This window comes from Trichechus manatus, unplaced genomic scaffold (assembly GCF_000243295.1).
Source record: "Trichechus manatus latirostris isolate Lorelei unplaced genomic scaffold, TriManLat1.0 scaffold00009, whole genome shotgun sequence".
Taxonomy (NCBI): Eukaryota; Metazoa; Chordata; class Mammalia; order Sirenia; family Trichechidae; genus Trichechus; species Trichechus manatus.
In genome coordinates this window covers 17,201,700-17,224,147 of record NW_004443945.1, presented here as the reverse complement: position 1 = coordinate 17,224,147, position 22,448 = coordinate 17,201,700, and the positions used below count along the sequence as shown (strand labels likewise).

General features: G+C 36.2%; 1 protein-coding gene across 3 annotated transcripts in view; it reads right to left on the bottom strand.

Annotated features, from left to right (window-relative positions):
- Positions 1–1,385: 1,385 nt before the first annotated feature.
- YWHAZ (tyrosine 3-monooxygenase/tryptophan 5-monooxygenase activation protein zeta) overlaps positions 1,386–22,448 on the bottom strand; it is a 35,128-nt gene continuing 14,065 nt past the window's right edge. For all 3 annotated transcript variants that reach the window (XM_004370725.2, XM_004370724.2, XM_023726028.1), the window contains exons 3-6: positions 9,327–9,450; positions 8,646–8,809; positions 8,474–8,569; positions 1,386–4,825 (exon numbers count right to left, since the gene is read on the bottom strand). In XM_004370725.2, coding sequence (XP_004370782.1) covers positions 4,766–4,825; positions 8,474–8,569; positions 8,646–8,809; positions 9,327–9,450 — 444 coding nt within the window. In that variant the 3' untranslated portion in view covers positions 1,386–4,765. The remainder of the gene's footprint in view (positions 4,826–8,473; positions 8,570–8,645; positions 8,810–9,326; positions 9,451–22,448) is intronic.

Sequence of the window (22,448 nt, the reverse complement as noted above, 5' to 3'; positions counted from 1 at the left end):
TCGCATTCATTACACACACACACATTCTATAAATGGGTCATTTTCTCCCCAAACACTAAAAATTTTACATCTCACGATGACCACACGTTTCAGATTGGCTGTGATCTTTTGGTAGTAGATGATCAGGACTTTCTCCCCAACTATACCAGGGTCATTAATGTGAAAAACCTGTTTTGATAGCTAACGCTTATCCTTAATCTTGTTCAGGAAACACTGCTACAAGCATGGTGATCTGCTGAGCAGACTCACAAATTTTGTTTTGCAGACTTCTAAGAACAGCTTTTTTGGGGGGCTCAAAAATGCAGTCTCATGCACCCTTATTTCCCAAATATCATGTCAGTATTCAGCAGTGTGGACATTGTACATCATTACCATGGGAGTTTTGCTAAAAATATATTATTCCTGGGCTCCAGCCTAGACCTAAGAAATTAAAACCTTTGAGACTGGGTACTGGGAACAGGCATTTTAAACAAGATCCCCCTCATGTGATTCTAAATCATTAAAGATGAAAACCACAGGAAAACAGAACATTACCCATCTCTTCTTTCTACTCTCACTTGTGAGAGCATGCAAGCTGTCTAAGCTCCATTTTGATGCCTTTGTACATGCTGTAATCTCCATCTGAATCCCATTCATTCTGCATCTTGACTGGAACAAAATCTTCTCTAAGCAGCCTTTCTTGGACAGACTAGCAGCTGACCCAAAACCAAGCAACCAATACTAGAAAATATAAGCACCTACTGAAAATGCTGGTATGATTTTAAAGTTCTAGATTTAGAAATTTATTTCTGACAAGTCTTATTATGATTAGGCTAGTTAGGTCGGGCTTTCAGTAATTTCATGGAATGAACTCAAATACAACTCAAATCTCTGGCACCATCTAGGGTTGACAATAGCTGTGCTTAAATGTATTAACTTGGTTTCTGTACACAAAAGCCACCTTGTCCAAGCATGATGGACAAAAAAGCAACTCTCACAAAGTTGTGTAATTAATAGTAATACAGAGCAGGTATAGATGTCTTCTGAACAGCTGGCCTATCAAGAGGTTAGTTATTCCACTAACTTTCACCTTCTGAAATATTTGGGGGTCAACAGTCATGTAAATTAAAGTGAACTTCAAAGGGTTCAGGAGAGTAGCATCATCATATTTGGATGTACAGAGGCAATATTTTTAGTTTTCGGATTTCTACAACAGATCTACTACTGAGATGGGTTCTGGAACACCATTTTGACATCCGTAATAGAAAACCAGTTTTCTTAGATGTCTACTGTGAATTTTCTAAAAATACCTACTTAAGCTCAGCAATCTCTTATTTTAGGTCTCTCACCTTTTGAAAGGTGAGCTGCGATTAACTAACCAAACTGTGACTGCTATTAAGTCAGACTGATGATTAAAGTACTTTATTAATGCAGTTTCACATTTAGAAGAGGAACCAAGTCTACCCATTTTGCAAGTGTCCAGTTTCAGCCAGCAACTCAAGACTGCAGATACAATTCTACCATTGTAATTTTAAAAGTGGTATGTAACACAAAATACAACAAAGCAATTTATGATTCTGAGCACATAGCGCCAGAGTGAGTTCCTAACATTGGAGGCTCTCATTCAGTGACTATGGTGCCTTGAATCCAAATAAAGTGCTGTTCTCCCAACTGTATCATTGAATATGATGCTAGCACTGCTGGAAAGTCTCCAAAACTCTTGGATCTTCATCCAGAGCCTACGGAAGATGTTAAACATCTCACCACTGACATAGTCCTCAAAGTCATTCAATCAAGGTTTTACTCAGGTTGAGGTCTGACCACAAATGATCTAAGACTGCAGCTTCCAAGTTGGCCTTGACTAGTTTTAAAATACACCTTGGGCACTGGTGACTCTTCTGTATGGATGACACGAAGAAAAAAAAAAAAAAGAGCCCCTAGTTATGCCACTTGACATATATTCTTTTAATCCTTTTACCTTCCCCTTCTTCCCACTATTGTACAATTTTTATAGCACAAAGTAACACAACTACATAATTGGAAAAGCCAGGACAACAGGCCAAGCTGCAGGAAAGTCCATCCTTTTACTGATCACACTGCTTCTCCATTCTTCATAGGACAACTCTGAAGTGGCCAATTTAAAAAAAAAAAAAAATTCCAATACTTCACATACAAAAAATAGTTTTAAATTCTCCAGTCTCCTGGCACTACCGCGTGATAGTCACAAAAACAGACACGAGGCCTGGATTTGGGATAATTAAGGAAATAAGGTATTTTATATATAATTAAACTATTCAAGTCCCAAGGCAAAAAAACTCATGTTGGAAATCTTTTAAAAGGAGAGCTGGAATTTGAAAAGAACTACTACATAAAAATAGGGTAAATTAACAGCTAATATTAACGAAGTATTTGTTACAATTTATTTCAGATTCAAACTAGATGAGTGATTATGATAAACAGCTAATAGGCAAATGTGCCGTTTCAGATTCTATTTACAATTTAATTGAATGAGATCCATCTCCCCAGTCTAGCTTAACTTTCCTTTATTTCGCCTTCTTGGTCTGAGGTCAGGAGAAATTAATATGCAAGGTAAAAAGAGCTATGAATGAAGATGCATTATTATGATGTTGTCCCAAATGCATAAGAGATCTTCTCTTCTTGAAACAGACCCCAAGGCCTCCATTGCACTTTTATTATAAGATAGTACTTGGGACAATTGTCCAAAAGGGCCAATACTTCCCAATTTAATCTGAGGTCATAATGGAACAAGCAACAAAACAGTATTCAGAAGTTCAGTTTCTCACCCTTATCAAGACTCACTGCCTCCCATCATCAATATTTATTGAGCATTTACAGTGTACTAGGCACAACAGAACATACAGAAAACATTGTCCCTGCTCGAGGAGCTTACATTCTAAAAGAAAAAAAAATACACCTCTTTTAAAATGGCATTTTTGTTTGGTGTTTTCTGCAAGGTACTGAGGAAATATTCTGTAGGGTGAGCTTTGGGTATAACTTAGCCCCATCATTATTTAGAGAATAGAGGAAGAGAAAGGATTTAAAGGCAGACAATGACAGACCATTCAGGATAGGTAGGGCTTACAGGGAGATAAACACAATCTCATCAACTAAGGAGATTTGCTGCAGTAAATAGGATGAGGAAAGTAGTTTGTGGGATGCAAGCAAAGGAAGCAGAGTCTCTTATAGACATTGAGTGGAGCCAGAAAGATCATGCGGCCTTTTGCCAAGTACATGGCCACCAAGTAGAACTGGCTGGTGACAAGACAGAAGAAGGCTAAAAAAGGAAGGTAATCCTGTACACCTGACAAACAGAATAAAAGGATCAAAATTGAAGGCAGGCTATAAGAATATCAAGAAATTTTAAAAACCGAAAGTGATTTGGAAGCACAAGACTACAGTTAATGCTACCCAATGTCACAATGAGCCAAGAACATTGTGGCCTCCTAAGTTAGAAAATGCCATATACTAAAAATTTAAATGAACACATTACTTTTTTTCTGTTCAATCTCCCTCCAAAAATAGAAACTAATTTTTCTGAGAGGAGGAAGAGGAGAGAATGGGTCATAGTTGGCAAGGGTAGTAATTATATTAGTAGTATTTTTGTCATTATGATAAACTTTGTATTTAAACTTGGTAAAAGCCCATTAGCTGCCAAGAGGGAATAAGGAATGAATTTCCAAAGATGTACAATTTCCTTTAGAGAAGTTTCAGAACCAAAAAACTGATCTACATGAAAAGCTGTAGAGAAAGTAGTTGAAAAGTCCATTCATAAAACTTTTATTCCACTTACATCAACTTAATACATGTTCTTAACAATTATGCTTGGATTGTTCATGAAAATTTCATAAGACATTAAACAAAGCTAGCCATCATCTCAAGTTATTTCCCTGTTAACTATTTTTACAGCACATGCATGTTAGGCAAGTATCAAAAAAAAAAAAAAAAAAAAATCACAAAAGCAAAAAACCTAAAAAAAAGTTAAATACATGGATTTTTTGTTTTAACTGCTGTGCTTGATATACATGATGTAATGGATATCAAGCAATTTTACTGCATCTTTACTTGTACATTTGTTCTTAGGTTGCCTAAAACATTTAAATACAAATAAAATGAGTGTAGCAAAAATAATGAAAGCAAACAGCAGGTAACTTTACAAATAATGGAATGTGAACCGTTTCTGCCCTTCTCCAGAGTAAATTGGGTCACAACTTTGTCTAAAGGAACACTTCTGCAGCTGTAGTCAAAGGTGTGCACATTGAAATTGTGTATTCCATAGACACACATGGTTCAACATGTACTATCCATGGGATATCTATTTCAACCACAGCCTTGTAAGTGCTCCAAACCTTGAAGTACCCACAATAACTACACATATGATTGGAACCAATTATCCCTTTATCCCCCACCAGGACAAACCAATATGTAGGCAGTTTTCTTTGCTTAGACATGGAAGCAGTTTTAACACTGGCCCTTGTGAAGCCACAATGTACCAAAAGTACTATGCTGAACATTTATAACTTGTATAAAAATTCCACATCCCCATATTGGCCATCTCAAGATGAAAACAGGTAACTCGCTAAATGTTAACTGGCTCTACTCCCCTAATATTAAACATAAAAACCACATGGGAAATACAGAAATTCAAATAGAAGTAACATAAACCTGTCATAAATCGTAAACAAAAAACTATTTGTGGGACAGCATGGATGACAAATGGTCTACTGTGTAAATTTTAGAATGAGGCAGACAAAAGTTGGAAGGCCGGTTAATTTTCCCCTCCTTCTCCTGCTTCAGCTTCGTCTCCTTGGGTATCCGATGTCCACAACTGTTAAAAGAAAGAAAGATTTTTGATTTTCTAAAAACTGGAAAATTTTTCATATATATATATGCCAAGATACCAGATGCAAACAGTTTTAGTTGGAAGCCTTTCTTAAAAGATATCAGCAGTAAAGATAACTCAAATACGAAACCTCAATGCATTTACTTTCCCCCTAATCATTTTGTAAGCATGTAAGTATACAGCGGAGTCACCTTCAAATAACAAAGTCAGATATAGGAAACTCTTGGTTATTCATATAAAGTCAAGGGAAAATAGAAGAAACCATAAAGGTAAGTGTTAATAAAAAAAGTATCAATCGCTATCAGAACGTAACATTGTCCTGAAGAGCCCCAACACAAACAGATGTGATACACTAGTTGAGTGCAACTAAAGCAGAATCATCTAACTTGCCCCATGACTAGGAGCTAAGGTTGACTGCTCCCCTCTGCTACAGACGAGACTAAAACTCTCACTCCAAAAGAGAACCCTACACGCAGTGAAATTCAACAGCCAGCATCAACTCTGAGTTAAACCATACTTTAGTTTTTCTTAGCTTAGAAAAACACACTTTAGTGAATTTATATAGCTCAAAGTTAAATGATTGAATACAAAATAAGGTAAGAACCAAATCTTCTAAGAGGTCAAAATGAAAGTTTTTTGTCCCATAGAGGTATGATTTTCAATTCTATTATTAATTTTTTTCATTAATGTCAGTTTTTAAAAAGGTTAAAAAAAATTCAGGTTAAAAAACCTGAAAATTGATTATTTCAACTAATTCAATATAAAATTTCTAAAAAAGCTTTTGCCACTATATAATCACTTTAAAAGGTAATTATAAAAGGACTGATTCAAGAATTAAATTTTATGTTGCTTATACATAGAAAAATGAGAAAAAAAAAAAGTTCCACCCATTATTTTTCTATATCCCAAAATCATCCATTAAACACTCCCTCTCCCACCCCCCCAAAAAATCAAACTCATTGCCATCGAGTTGATTCCGACTCATGGCGACCCTATAGGACAGAGTAGAACTGCCCCATAGGGTTTCCAAGGAGCAGCTGGTGGATTCAAACTGCCAATCTTTTGGTTAGTAGCCAAGCACTTAATCACTGCACCACCAGGGATCCAATCATCCATTAGTTTTATTTATTAACCAAATATATCTCTGGCCTGGAAAGCAGACTTCTCCCAAGGCCACCAGTGCTAGCCAAATGACCTTGCTGAGCCTGTATGCTCCTGTTAAACAAAGGGTTTTATAAGACAAGATGAAATCATCTCTAATGTCTCTTTTCCAGTTCCAATCTTCAAAGATTCTTGAATTTCCCACATAAACACACGGAAGTTTGATACAAGGTTTATGTGTTGACAACACTGTTGAAATATATTTAGACTCAGATACTGGAGTAAGCGTTGGTAAAAATTTTTCTACTTAGATAAATGATCCAATCAACCTATAATGATAACAGCTGATACTACTAGGGCTCAGAACACATGTGCGACATGACAGACTAGAACCAGAACCTTGATTTTCCTCTTACTCAGACTCAGCTGTGACAGTATACTTTCATTAATACCATGCTATACTGAAACCAAACTCAACTGGCAGTTAAATCAGGTCCCCTCAAAAAGTGAAGACAACACAACATGGTAACTAGTTCCCAAGTTCCACCTTTTAGAATGAGAACTACCTCATCACCGCAAACCAGTGAAAAGAAAAATTCTTAAGATTAAAACTAATGAACTGAAGTGCTTCCTTCATTTGATAGAGATAAAAAGAGCCTTTCATTCTTTCTCGAGGAACTGAGCTTATCCTCTTGCCTAAAAACTCTTTAAGTCTGTAGATGGCCACCAACTATACTTTCTTAAAATTTTTTTAGGTATTAATATAAACAATTATGCAATAGTGTTCAAAAAACTCTTCACTGAGAATATTTAGCACTAGAATGTAGAACTGGTTTGTAGAAAACAGGCAGTGGACTAGAATAAAGCCGAAACACATAATAATGACGATCCAGAGTCCCAGAGAGAAATGGCCCTAAAACTAACAGAAGCCAGTAAAAACTAGACTATAAGCTCCTAGAGCACGGCATCTCCAACACCTAGACTTCTACCTGACACATAGTAGATACTTGGTAATTTTTTCACCTAAGCCTTAAAACTTCAAATTTAATATTTAATCTGAAAGGAGATGAATAGGAAAACCCTAAAGGACCAAGAAGACTCAACCAATTGCTAAGTATGGACCTTATTTGGATCCTAATTCAAATAAACTGTTAAGAAAAGAGAGGGAAAGATAACTGGAATTTGAACACTATTTAGATATTTAATGTTATAAAGAAATTAGTGTTCATTTCTTTGGTGTGATAATGGCATTATGGTTCTTCTTTTTAATCTGGAGTATACCATGAACAACCATTACGACATTCCATAGTAAGTCATTTTTTTAGTAAGAGACTAGGCCAAATAAGATTTCCATTTGGATTCTGTAGTCTTAAAAATTCTAACTGAAGTTATTAACACCCTACATGTCTCTATGCCACCATCTGTCCGACACTTTGTCATACTGTGGCAAACTGCATATTTGCTGTGATGCTGAAAGCTATGCCACAGGTATTTCAAATACCAGAAGGGTGACCCAGAACAGATTTCAGCAGAGCTTCCAGACTTAAGACAGACTTGGAAGAAGACAAGCCTGGAGATCTACTTCTGAAAATTAGTCAACGAAAACATAATGGATCACAACAGAACACTGTCCAACTCGCTTGCTTTGGGCTTGTCATCAGGAGAGATCAACTGCTAGAGGAGGACACGGTGTTTGGTGAAGTAGAGGGCCTATGAGAACAAGGGAGGCCCTCAGGTGAGGGTGACTGACAAAATAGCTGCAATGATGGACTCAAATGTGCTGACGACTGTGAGGATGACACAGGACTGGGTATAAGTCTGTTCCCGTGAGTCACATGGACTCAACAGCAGCTGTCTATTTCTATATAAATAAGGAGGCAACTTTATGGACAAAAAACCTTATGTACCTTTTTAAATGGAATTTAAACATTAATAAGGTCTCAGTACACTTTTGATCCCTAAAAACTCAACTCTTCTGTGACTAAAAATGGAAAAAAAAATGTAATCATTTAGATTGAAATGTGAAATAAATGGTCTATGTGATTAGACATGTCATTAATTAAAGTGTCCTTGGTCTAATATTCCAGTTCCTGTAAGGTAGTTTTGCTCACATAGTTTTAACAGCAGACAGGATATTTAATAAGAGAGACTGGAAATATTTTTAGTAATCTATAAGACAACATAATGTCTTAAACCTTATTAACCAAATGTTATAGAAAGTTATATATGATTCTCATGAATACTGCATCAAATTCAGAGACCAACTTTAAATAGTGGCCTAAGAGTTCAATATACTCTAGGTTAGCTTCATGAAACAATACTTAGAAGACAATTAAAATCTGCACCTTAAACTGCATAAGATTCAAGGTAACTGCTAATACAGATAAATCATGATATATTAGACATAAAACATTACTGACAGTTAATTACTCTCATATTTTCAGTAACATCTTAGAGTTAATTGTTTTCACTTTAAAGTGTGTATCTGAAACACTTTAACAAAACCATTTAATGATGCTGTTATGTACTTACTGTCAAGTTGTCTCTCAGTAACTGCATTATTAGCGTGCTATCTTTGTATGACTCTTCACTTAATGTATCAAGTTCAGCAATGGCTTCATCAAAAGCCTATGATAAAAAAGTGTATTTTAGTGCTCAAATAATAAGGATTATTAAATTTTCACAAAACAGGTAAAATACATACTGTCTTTGCAAGAGAGCAGGCTTTTTCCGGAGAGTTCAGAATCTCATAATAGAACACAGAAAAGTTAAGGGCCAGACCCAATCTGATAGGATGCGTTGGTTGCATTTCCTTTTTGCTGATCTCAAAAGCTTCTTGGTATGCTTGTTGTGACTGATCCACAATCCCTGGATAATAAAACATACCAAAATGTATTGATGAAGGCTTGCACTTCATCTTCATCTCTCAACCCAAACCTTTAACAGCCAATCTGAAATAGTAACATCCTGAATTGAATGACACTCTTCAACAACAACAACAAAAAAATTGGGAGCTCCTCCTGGAGTATCATACTAGCCATTGGCCATGTCAAGCTAAAAACAACTTTGCAATCATCTCAACATTATTATATTTTTTTAAAAGTCTGCCCTGCTCTATAGCTTTGCTGTGACCACCATTTCTTAAAACAGGGTGGAAACATCCCTCTGCACAAGACTGGCTTTTCAGAAAGCATACATTTTAGAACATCCTATTAGGCAGTAGCTAAATATTCTCAGGACTAGAAAAAGTATTTAAGAACATTACAGCTCCTTATTCAGTATTATAAACATTTTAAACAAAAAATATTTATGCTTCAGAAAGAGACCACTTCATACCGTGTTATTTTATACAAATTCAACAAAATAGACTTATAAAACAGCATACCTTTCTTGTCATCACCAGCAGCAACCTCAGCCAAGTAACGGTAGTAGTCTCCTTTCATTTTCAAGTAGAAGACTTTGCTCTCTGCTTGTGAAGCATTGGGGATCAAGAACTTTTCCAACAGAGACTTAGGAAGAAAAGAAACATAGTAGTGATTAAGAATAAAAACATTTATAAAACAACTTTCATTTCTTAAGACAATACTATAGCCTAAAAGTGACAAAATGTTAATATCCTGGTATTGCCTGTCAATATACAATTCTAAGTGCAGAAGGCACATGACTTTGTGGTTTAAAAGCAAAATGCTTGTGCAGAAATATTTAAAAAACCTACGCCAGAGGTATGTATTTGAACTACCAGCAAGACAGTTTTCAGCAGAGTTCAGTTTACTATTTAAGGATGATACACTTGAATATTAGTCCTTGCCAGTAGTTATTTACATGCTGATAAAACCTACATGTTTCCACGGATGTGAAGCACAATCTCTTACTTAAGAACATGGTCCAACAGGCTGGCAAACTTTCCATGTAAATGTAGCCATGACATTAGAATGGGAAAGACAGAGAACATAAAAGATCAACCTTTTGGATTCTCTGGAGTAATACTACTGAAGCAGAAACCAATACTGTGAGCAGAAATGAGATCATTGTCTACTATTTATGTATTTATTTTTCACCTTAGTGTATGGAGGGAGGAAGAAGGCAAAATTAACTAGGCTTCTTTTTTTTTTTTTTTTTTAAGGGGGAGAACGATAAAGAAAAAACTCCAGTAGCAGAACTAGGCAAAGTTAAAAACAAAACGAAAATAAAAACCACCCCCTTCTTCCTGCTAAGTTTACTCTGGAAATCAAGGTAAACTCAATTTCCAACTGGGCTGAGCCCCAAATAAATAAATTCTTTCAAGGAAAAAAGATTTCTAATTCTTGGTGTGTTTGTGTATGTATAAACCTGTTGCCGTTGAGTCAATTCCAACTCATAGCAACCCTAAAGAACAGAGCAGAACTGCCTCCCGTAGGGTTTCTAAGGAGTAGGCAGCCTGAACACTTAACCACTGTGCCACCAGGGCTCCGTAAAAAAAAAAAAATACACACACACACACACACACACACACATATGTATATACATATATATACACACACAAATATATCACCTACCTACATGCAAAAATATAGTTTGAAAAATGCTTTTAAATGTTAACTCTAATGGCCAAGTTGCATTGCATTACAGGAATGGGTCAGAGGTGTGAAAAGTCAACCTGAAATGATTTGAAATAGTTTGCAATTATTCTAACCAATATTTGAAACTATTGGCCTGAAATCAGAAGAGCATTTTGGTCAGGACAACAAAATTTTTATTACACCACACCCATACCTTCATAGTCAAAGATTTGTCAGTTGAAAAAATGTTCTGTCCTTTGAACCCCATACTCTTCTACAAACACTTACAGTTGCTCTTTGGGGATGTGCCCCAAACAGCAGAGGACAGTTAAATAGTAAGTGGCTTTTCTTTACTTGGAAAAGTAACCATGCTTTTTCAAGTTCTATGTCTTTACACAAAATGCATTACTCTTCAAACTCTGGAGTCAGTCTAGGTTTAAACTGTGGCACTCCACACTGTGTGACCCACTTAATTTCAGTGATTCAGTTGTCTTCTCATCTGTAAGGTAGCGCTTATAACACATACCTCTAAAAGTTGAGAGAAAACGCAGTGTTTACTGTTACTATCACTATACACCAGACACCATACTAGAAGCACAATAAAATATGCTAATACTTCATCAGCTAGCTACAGAGACAAGTAAAAATATAATTTCCTCCATTATAATACATATCGTAACCATTACTAACAAGATGCTAAGGATGAATTCTAAGAAATCTCCATGTAGTAGTAACTTTTGGTGGGGAGGGGTAGGCTGTTTCTGATTGGCTAGGCAAAAGGTTAGTAATACTGAATTAGCTATAAAGCCTAAATGAAAAAAGGATTAACACGACTACCAGAATTCACAATTTCAAATTAAACAGGAGAAAATATATTAAAGGCTCCATAAACAATTCAAATCAATTGTGAACGGCTCTCTAGCTCATTTACATATATTTATGTCTATCCTAAAAATAATTTCAAATAAAGAAAAAATTGACAATAACTAAGAGCAGCCTTGAAATAAATTCTCCACCTAGGCATCCCTACTTCTTATTTTACTACTTCAACACCATTTATATATTCATTTATTCTGCAAATAAGTGCCACTGTGCTAGGCACTGAGAATGGTGAGCAAGACAGTCTCTAAATTCATGAATAAGTAGTCTAGCAGGGAAGACATTTCGGCTAAGAACATTACCAAATCATGTTCTTTACTTATCAATTTTATTTAACCCACTCTATGTCTGTAGAGGATAAAAGCCATAAACATGTGCAGTTAAGGGTGAATTACTTAAGACATAAAAATTTAAAGCACACACCAGAAAACTGGGAGAAGTTATTTATGCAAGGTGTCAATAAAATACTACACCAAACTCCATCTTTTATGAGTAGGAACTTCTGTACCCCTAAAAATGTTTTATTTTACAGTGGGGTAATTCATGCTGAAATAAGAAACTGCCTGGGAATTAGAATAGCAGTTAAGTACATCCTCCCCTAAGCTGAAGACTGAATTAGCCATACATCTGGATTAAAACATTAAAGATATTAACCAGAATCCACAAGTAACAGGAGGACTGAGTAGCAGCAGTGAGGCCACTAACTGACCTAATGATAGACCCAAAGTGTACCGTATGTCAACAGTCGCAAATGTTGCTGGTGAGATGCTGACTATATAAAGTTGAGAGAGGAATAAATTACCATACTTTTATCTAGTCTTCAGATGACATAAAGCTAAGAATTATTAAGATAAAAAAAAAAATCGAGAAAGACTAAAGATTTAATCTAAAAGGGCTAACACTGGTTCAAAAGCAAACTATGTTAAGAACAAAATTATGGTAGATGTCTCTGACCACTGTTCCAGTTCTGGGTCTAATAATTTAAAAGCCTGGCAGCTTCCCCTTTGGCTGCTTTGGAGCCCTGAGCTATCCATCATGTAAGAAGTTAAACTACCCTGTTGGAGAGAAAGGGGCCAAGCCAGCCTCTAGTCATTGGACATGTAAGTAAAGCCATCCTGGATATTTCAGCCTCAGCTCAACTCTCAGTTGAATGCAGTTATGAGTGACCCCAGCCAATACCATACAGAGAGTTCACCAACACCATCCAGCCGAGCCATAGCAACACAAAAAAGAATCAGTAAGTCACCAAGTTTTGGATGGCTTGTTATGAAGCAACAGATAATTGAGATAAGGATATCTGCAATTTTAATAATAACTATTCCAATAATTAAACATGACAATATTTTTGGACACTTAGATTAAGTACTTTCTATGGACTATTTAATTTGATCTTTCCATAACACTGTGAGGTAGAAAGAATTATCCTCATTTTATAGAGGACAAGGAATGGAATATAACTTATACAAAACCACAGCTACCTTGTGAAGGAGTCCTAGTGGCGCAGTGGTTAAGAGCTCGGCTGCTAACCAAAAGGTTGGCATTTCGAATCCACCCAGCTGCTCCTTGGAAACCCTATGGGACAGTTGTACGCTGTCCTACACGGTCGCTATGAGTCGGAATAGACTTGATGGCAACAGATTATCTTGTGAAACTTCAACTAGGTAATGTGACCTGTACTCCTACCATTTACGTCACAATTTCTCTGCCTCAATACTGATGTGATTAGTAAAAAGTTCTGTACTGTGTTGACGAGATCAAATATAATGTTTTTTTAAAATTGTGCTTTAGGTAGTTACAGAGCAAATTAGTCTCCCACTTATTATACACAAACTGTTCTGTGCCATAGGTTGCATTCCTTGCAATGTGTCAGCACTCTCCACATTACTACCCTGAGTTCCCCACTTCCATTCATCTGGTTTTCCTGCCCCTTCCTTGCATTCTCAACTTTGCTTTTGGGAGTATGCTGTCCTTTTGGTCTCATGTAGATGGCTGTTGAAAGGAGCATGTTCCTCAAGGTGCCGTTTAGTTTATAGGTCTATAATTTGGGTGAAAGGTGATCTCCAGAAATGGCTTCAGTTCCTAGTTAGAAGGGTTTCTAAGGGCCATTGTCTCAGAGGTTCCTCCAATCTCTCTCAGACTAGTGAATCTGGTCTTTTATGAATTTTATTCTACATATACCCCACCACTCTAATCGAGACCTTCTATTGTGTCCCTGGTCAGAGCAGCTGGTAGTGGTAACCAGGCACCATCTAGTTCTTCTGGGCTCAGGCTGGTGGAGCTGTGGTTCCTGTGGTCCGTTAGTCCTCTGGACTAATCGTTTCCTTGAATCTTTGGTTTTCTTCACTCTCCTTTGCTTCGGATGGAAAGAGACCAACAGTTGTACCTTTGACGGCTACTTGCAAGCTTTTAAGACCCCAGATGCTGCTCATCAAAGTAGCATGTAAGATGTTTTCTTTGTGAACTGTTATGCCAACTAACCTAGATGTCCCCCGAGACTACAGTCCTTAGCTTTCAAGCACAGTAACTCAGTCCCGTGAGGTGTTTGGTTGTTTCCATGACCATGTCCCTGTGTGCTCTATTATATATATGAACATACATGCACCACATATGAATACTTACGTAGAAATACCCACAGCCAAACCTGTATATGCATGTAAGTGTACTAGCTATCTACCTATGTATCCACTCATTGTTTATTACCGTTGTTGCAGGATTGTGTACGTTAATAGTATTTACCTTCATTGCTTTTCACTCTTGTGTACCTTCTCAGTGTCTTCCCTTGCCTTGGTTATGTTGTGATTTCCCCCATATTGGGTACTGCCTTTCACTTCACCAAAGTTAACACGTGTCTACTCTCTAGTTAAGTGATTTTCCCTCCCTCTCCCTCTCATCCCTGGTAACCATCAAAAAATGTTTGTGTGTGTAAACCTAAACTATTTATAATAGTGGTCTTATACAGTATTTGTCCTTTTGTGATTGACTTATTTAACTCAGCATAATGTCCTCCAGATTCATCCATGTTGTGAGATGTTCGGTGGATTCATTATTATTATTTATTGTTGTGTAATATTCCAGTGTGTATGTACATTTTGCTTATCCATTCATCCGCTGATTGGCACTTAGGTTGTTTCCATCTTTTTGCTATTGTGAATAATGCTGCAATGAACATGGATGTGCGTGTGTCCATTCATATCACTGCTCTTATCTGTCTAGTATATATACCTAGGTATGGGATTGCTGGATCAATGTACCATATCATTGTCCATAGTGGTTGTACCACTTTACATTCCCACCAGAAGTAAGAGTTCTAATCTCCCCATGATCTCACCAACATTTGTTGTTCTCTGTTTTTTTTTTTTTTTTGATTAGTGCCATTATTGCTGGGATGAGATGGTTAACTCATTGTAGTTTTGATTTGCAATTCTTTAATGGCTAACAATCACAAGCATCTCTTCAATGCATTTGTTAGCTGCCTGGAAGGTATTCTTTGATGAAGTGTCTTTTCATGTCCTTTGCCCATTTTTTAATTGGGTTGTCTTTTTGTTGTTGAAGTGCTTAAGTCTGCTATAAATTTGAGAGATTAGACCCTTGTTGAATACGTTGTAGCTAAAAGATCTTTTTCCCAGTCTGGAAGTTCTCTTTTCACTCTTTTGATGAACACAGGTGTTTAATTTTTAGAAGAACTCAGTTTTAGGAGATCTAGTTTATCTTCTATTTGTGTATTTTCAGTTATGTCTGATATTCTATTTATGTCATATATTAGGGCCTCTAGGGTTGCTCCTATTTTTCTTTCATCTTTATAGTTTTAGGTTTTACATATAGGTCATTCATCCATCTTGAGTTAGTTTTTGTGTGAAGGATGCTTCTTTTTTCATTTTTCTGCAAATGGATATCCAATTTTGCCAGCACCATTTGTTAAATAGACTATCTCTTCTCCATTTAATGGACTTGGAGCCTTCGTCGAAAATCAGCTGTCCATAGCTGGGTGAATTTACTTCTAGCTTCTCAATTCTGTTCCATTGGTCTATGTCTGTTGTTGTACTAGTACTAGGCTGTTTTGACTACCGTGGCTGTACAGCAGGTTCTGAGATCGGGGAGTGTGAGGCCTCCTACTTTGCTGTTCTTCTTCAATAATGCTTTCCTTATCTGGGGCCTCTTTCCTTTCCATATAAATTCGGTGACTAGTTTTTCCATCTCATTAAATGATGATGTTGGAATTTGGATTGGGATTGCATTATATTTGTCCATCACCTTAGGTAGTACTGACATTTTCACAACGTTGTCTTCCTATCCATGATCATGGTTTTTCCATTTATGTAGGTCTCTTTTGGTTTCTTGCAGTAGTGTTTTGTAGTTTGTAGTTTTCTTTGTATAAATCTTTTATGTTTCTAGTTAGACTAATTCCTAAGTATTTCATCTTTTGGGGGGCTATTATAAATGGTATTTTTTCCCTGATTTCCTTTTCCAAGTTCTCTTCATTGAAGTTGAGGAATCCAACTGATTTTTGTATGTTGATCTTGTACTCTGCCATTTTGCTGAATTCTTCTATTAGTTCCAGTAGCTTTCCTGTGAAGTCTCTGGGATTTTCTACATATATGGTCGTACCATCTGCCAATAGGGGTAGTTTTACTTCTTCCTTACCAATTTGTATGCCCTTTATTTCCCTTTCTTGCCTTACTGCTCTGGCTAAGACATCCAGTACAATACCGAATAAGAGTAATGAGAAAGCCCGTCTGGTACTCATTCTAAAGGGGTATGCCTTCAGTCTCTCTCCATTAAGAATAATGGTGGCAGCTGGTTTTATATACATATGCCCTTAATTATGTTGAGGAATTTCCCTTCTATTCCAATTTTGCTGTGAGGTTATCAAGAACGGGTATTGGACTTTATCAAATGCCTTTTCTGCATCAATTGAGATGATCATGTGATTCTTGATCTTTGTATTATTTATGTAGTTTATATTGATTATGACTTTTTAATGCTGAACCATCTTTACATACCTGGTATGAATCCAACTTGGTCAGGATGTATTATTTTTCTGTTATGCTGTTGTATTCTATTGGCTAGAATTTTGTTGAGAATCTTTGCTAGACTATATTGTATTCTTTAAAATGCATCAAGACAGACATTGACAAAATGTAGAATATGCAGGAGAGCAAGGAGAAACAGCAAGCAAACTAGAAATTGTCGTAAGTATTAAAGGAAGGAATCACAGGTTTAGGTATGACATGGCAATGTCTCCAGAAGACAAGACCAGTGCTAATTTACCAAGAGGCAGATTTCTGTTCAGTATGAGAAAGAACATTAGAGTGGTCTAAAATTGGAACAGGTCACGTAGACAGTGAGCTTCACTTCTCTTTCAGAGGTTTAAAGAACTGGAGGATCACTTGGGTATTTTGTAAACGGGACTCATAAATCTCATGTGGTCTCTCTTTCAATTATAATGGAAGACAGAGAGTTCACTGAATTAACTCTAACAAAAAAGCAATTAAGTATGTTAATTTGTCAAAATGACCAAAGAATAATAAAAGTTTGAATCCACCAGCTGCTCCTTGGAAATCCTATGGGGCCACTGTCTTTTAAAGATACCATGGCCAACATTTTCAAAAACACCTAATTTGCTGAACTACGACTAATGCATGTTCTAACTTTATACAGTAGTCACTCTAATAATGTTAAGTGGGATAGGAAGTCTTAAATGTACTCAGCAGCAGGATACCACCAGAATAAATCAGAATCTTATTTCTTCAATGTTGGATGACAAGCACATTTCTAACCCCTCTCAGTAAATGGTTCATAATCCAGAGCTAAATACATGATACACGGTTCTGAAAGAGGGAACCAAACCTTAATCTAATCAATGGATGAATTATGTTAAATTTGAGATCTTGGAGATAAAAGCTTTCCCCCACCCCCCTCTTTACTGCAACAATTACCTCATAAGTTGTGAAAACACTTAAGATATGTGAGGTCAACTTCCATTTTTCTCCCCCCCAAGCCAGTCAGTTTATCCAGGACAGAATATATTAAGTTTCTAATATATGCCTTAATCCAAAAATGGTCTACACAACATCAATGCTTTGACTTCAGAGTCCATTAAAATGAAAGAATTATATAAACTACTAACTGAAAGGTTGCTGAGTTTAAATCCCAGTTCACTGCTTACAGCTGGGTCACTCTGGGCAAAGTTCCAAAATCTCCCTGGGCCTCAGGTTCCTCATCTTTAAAAGGGCAATATTAGTAGTAGGTAACACACACACTGGATTGTTGTGAGGATTACTTCAGTTAAATACATAGAAAACATTTACAATAGTCTGGCACATAAACCAAAACAAACAAACAAAAAAAACCAAACCCATTCCTGTGGAGTCGATTCTGACTCATAATGACCCTACAGGACAGAGAAGAACTGCCCCACAGAGTTTCCAAGAAGCACCTGGTGGATTCAAACTGCCAACCTTTTGGTTAGCAGCAATAGCTCTTAACCACTACACCACTAGGGTCTGGCACAGAGTAAAACAACAAAGAAGTGTTAATTATCATCCTTTTGTAAGTTGTTTCTATTGTATGCTGTCAAGTCAATTCTGATTCATAGCGACCCCATGTGACAAACTAAAACTGCCACCGGGTTTCCTAGGCTATAATCTTTATAAGAGCGGATCGCCAGGTCTTTCTCCTGTGGAGCCGCTGGGTGGGTTTGGACCACTGACCTTTCAGTTAGCAGCTGAGCACTTAACCACTGCACCACCAGGGCTCCCTTTTGGAGGGTACAACAGTCTAATCTGAACCACATACCCTAACCAACTGTTTTCTTAAGTAGTAAATAAATCAAGCAGATTATCAGAAGAAAACGCCTGCACTACAGTAACTTTAAAACGACATCTCAATCAACCAACCAGTCAAACCCACTCAGAATCTACCTCAATTCTGCGTCCTGCTCTTACGCGAGCTCATTTTCTTACGTTTAAAAAATGTCACATAATTCTTCCAAGGGTGATACTTGTTCTGTCTAAACAGATATGCTTTCTAGAAAAAAACCTAGAGTTTAGTATCCATGAATGCTTCATTATTTATAGTTGAAAACTTTTTGGTCTGAAGACTCCTTTTAAGCCCTTAAAAATTACTGAGGACCCAAAGAGCTTTGTTTATGTGGATTATATATCCATCAATACTTACCATATCAGAATTGAAAACTAAAAGCAAAAAAAAAAATTCATTCTGAAAAAATAATAAGTCTACTACATATTAACATATTTTGTTGAAAAACAGCTACTTTTCAAAACAAAAATATTTGATGAGAAAAGTGGCATTGTTTTAAATGTTTGAAAGTATCATTAGTGCCTGGAAGACAGCTAGATTCTCATTTCTGCTTCTGTATGCATTTAATCTGTTGTGATGTTTTTGTCAGTATCTAAAGAAAATGCAGTCTCATAATGTAGCTGTCAAGATCATGGTACTGAATAGAAGTTGTCCAAAACTCTCATTTTTACTTCAAAGTTTAAACTTTATCTTTAGCCACAAATACTATCATTTGTTTTCCTTGAAGCAACAGGTTCACTTCATTCATTTTCAAGAAAATGTCTGCCCAATATCAAGTCTGAATAACGTGGCATGTCTGTTGTTCTTTCAAGTAAAAGGGCACTCCATTCAAAAAAAGGAAGAAGAAACTGGCAATTTAAACAATTGCACAGTGCTTTTCTGGGAGAAAATCACTGTACTTCCCATTTTGCCAACAGAATAAACAGATGTCTACATATGGGTTGATTAATTAATTTTATGGCTTTAAGGACATTTTTAAGAAAACTAGACTTTTGTTTTAAACTGTGAGTGCATGGTGAAGAATACAATTACTAGCACAATATGGTACAGCTGATGTTGGTGCTAAGCAGTCAGCAGTTTAGCCACCATTGCTTTTCCACCATTAGTACTACCGTCAAGAATGACAGTATAATCACGAAAAGTTCTGACCTCACGGATTCCCTGAAAAGACCCCCAGGGGTCAACAAATTATACTTTTGATAACTGTAATCTGTGCTAAGTATCATTCACTTTTCAATACCTAGCTCTAATCCTATGATCTCCTTGAAGCTTTCTCCCAAACTATTCGGCTTCATTTATGTTTTCTGTACCTCTAGTGTCTAATTCAGAGGCCTTAGGTTACACGAAATGGTTAAACACTCGGCTGCTAACCAGAAGGTTGCAGATTCGAGTCCACTCAGAGGCACCCTGGAAGGCCTGACAATATACTTTAGAAAAATCAGCAATTGAAAACCCTCCAGAGCACACTTTTATTCTGACATACATGGGGTCCTCATGAGTCAAAATTGTTTTTTTTTTTTTTTTTAAAAAAAATCCTAATTTCTGTCAATAAGAAACTGGCTAAAAAAACGTTACACCACAGAATACTATACAAACATTAAAAAGAATGAAGCATCTCATATGGAATGAAGCATAGGCTATACATCAAAAGGAGGGGGGAGGACCTTACAGAACAGTATATATAAGATCCTAGCAGTGTATATTCTTCAAGGAGAGAATTACTTGCATCGGTACAGTAAACTCCCGAAAGGATACATTAAAGACCAACAGATATTACCTCTGAGAAGTGGGGTAAGATCAAAATAGTTTCATTTTTCACTTTATTTCCTATATTCTATAATATCTAAATTATTTTCCAGGACAAATGCAATTTAAAATAAAATTCAATTATAGTTTTAGACCTGATTTTGAGAATTATACAGCAGTTATATAACATATTAACATCTGGAGAATCTAGGTGAAGGATATGCAGGAATTCTTCATATTATTTTTCTAAACCTGAAATTATTTCAAAATAAAGAGTTAAAAAAGACAATAACTACTGTATGTTTAAAAAAAGGTGAAAAACAGATTCTATTTCCCCTTTGGTAATTTAATATTAAAATTATTATATAAATTCTTTTTAACAATGACTGTTTCTGGATGATGGGATTACTAGTGCATTTTGCTCTGCTCCTTTGTACCCTTTTTGTACTCATCTGTTTTCTTCTAATTTCCTTATTAGGCTTATATTACCTTTATATTTAGGAGAGAAATGGCACAAAAATAGTGATGTACGAAAAATGAGGAATGTGGGTGAGGTTCTCTTACAGAATGTACCATGAAGTGGTTATATTATTAAATTTAATTTCCATGAAGATAATTATACTTAAAATGTCATTAGAAATCTGTTGCCGTTGAGTCGATTCCGACTCACAGCAACCCTACAGGACAGACTAAAACTGCCCCCTAGGGTTCCCAACGCTGCAAGAAAGCAGACTGCTACATCTTTCTGCTGAGGAGCAGCTGGTGGGTTCCAACCAACAACCTTTCAGTTAGCAGCCAGGCACTTTAACCACCGCGCCATCAGGGCTCCTTAAAATGTCAATAGCCCAGAAATAAAAATGTCAATAGCTCAGAAATCAAAGCAAAAGAATGAACCACTAATGAGGGACTTATGGACTGCAATTATAAAATATAGCTGGGTTAACAGTCTCCTTTGACTTCATCTCATCAAATACATAGCTGGGAGAATGACCAAGCCTCTATAACCTGTTCCTATTTTAGACTGTATATTACCATGGCTCTCTTCCATGAACACAAATGAAGAGATGTTAGCAGAGTAGGACATCCTTACTTTCATACAAATCATGCACAAAAAATGCAAGTGATTAAAAAGGAGAAAGTGGCAAGAAACTGAGGCATAGGACACTCAAACGTCATTCTCATTATTTCCACTAAATACAGCACCTAAAATATAATCCAAATACATCTATAACTGAAGATATTGTTTTTTAATGAAATTAAAAGTGGTGATTTTCCCCACACTTATTCTGACAAGCACCATCCCTCCTAAAAACCAAACATTTTATAGTAAGAGTAAACATCACATTTTAATCTACAAATAAAGTAATACTACATAAGAGACAAAATGATAATGCTTACTGCATGGCCTAATGTAAATCACTGAACCTCTGAGCTTCAGTTTCTCGATCTCTTAAAAAATGAAAGGCTAGGCTGATTTCTAAAAGTCCTAAAATTCAATGAGTCTATAAAATTCAACTCCCAATTTATTATTCAATTCAAAAAACACAAATACTTCAACAAATTATCACTTTTAATAACATACTCATTAACGGGAAATAATACCAATTCTCCAGCAAATACAATTTTTATATTTTGTAATATAATTTGTGAATTATACAAATTTCTACTTTGTGCAAAGACAGGTGTTTAATTTTCCCAGAATTTTTACTTTGTTCTGTAAAGTCCCTGAGCATTTTATCACTCCTAGATCTCTTAACATTCTAAAAAGGAAAGAGGCAGAGCAGCCACTGATTTGTTTTAATAGAGGTCCATCAATTTGGAAATTAGCCTCTTACTCCCCCTTGTGGCTGAAGTGGCTTCCTTTCTTCCTTTGAATATAAACTTCCTCAGTTGCTTCCAGTCAACCAATTAGGAAAGTGCTCCACCAAGTATTATAATGTTATCCAGAACTTATTTAGTAGGTATTTTCAGACATTTTGACTTTAAACTTTCACCATTCTGTGCAATGTTGGCCTAACAAGAGTAAAATTATACACTGGAAACTGGGATAAAGGTTGCTTAACTTCAATGATAGAACATAAGGATGAATGAATGACAGAGGATCACATCCAAGTCACTGAAATGAATGCATTTCCCAGTAATAGACGGCAAATCTTCCCAATTTAACTTTTTTAAATCAACAAGGAAGGATAAAACAAAGGTATATTAAGAAATGTTAAGGCCAACCTAAAATGTTATTTTAATCCCTGTTAAAAACAAGAGTAGTTGCTCCTTGATTTTTGCCCAAAATGAAACAAAATATGTGTGCAAAACTTAATGCTGATAAAACTTGTTTCTGAAAAAGCAATCGGGAAAAAGGACTGACAAAAAGAGGGACTAGGAACTGCTAAGGTAAACAGAGTTCAGAGAACTGCCTGCCTCTGGCCTATTTAATGCTGGCAAAATAATCCTAGGAAAAAAAATCAATGTTTTACACCTCAAATTCACAATGCAGTTCCTAGATATTAAAAGCAAAATGGTAAAAC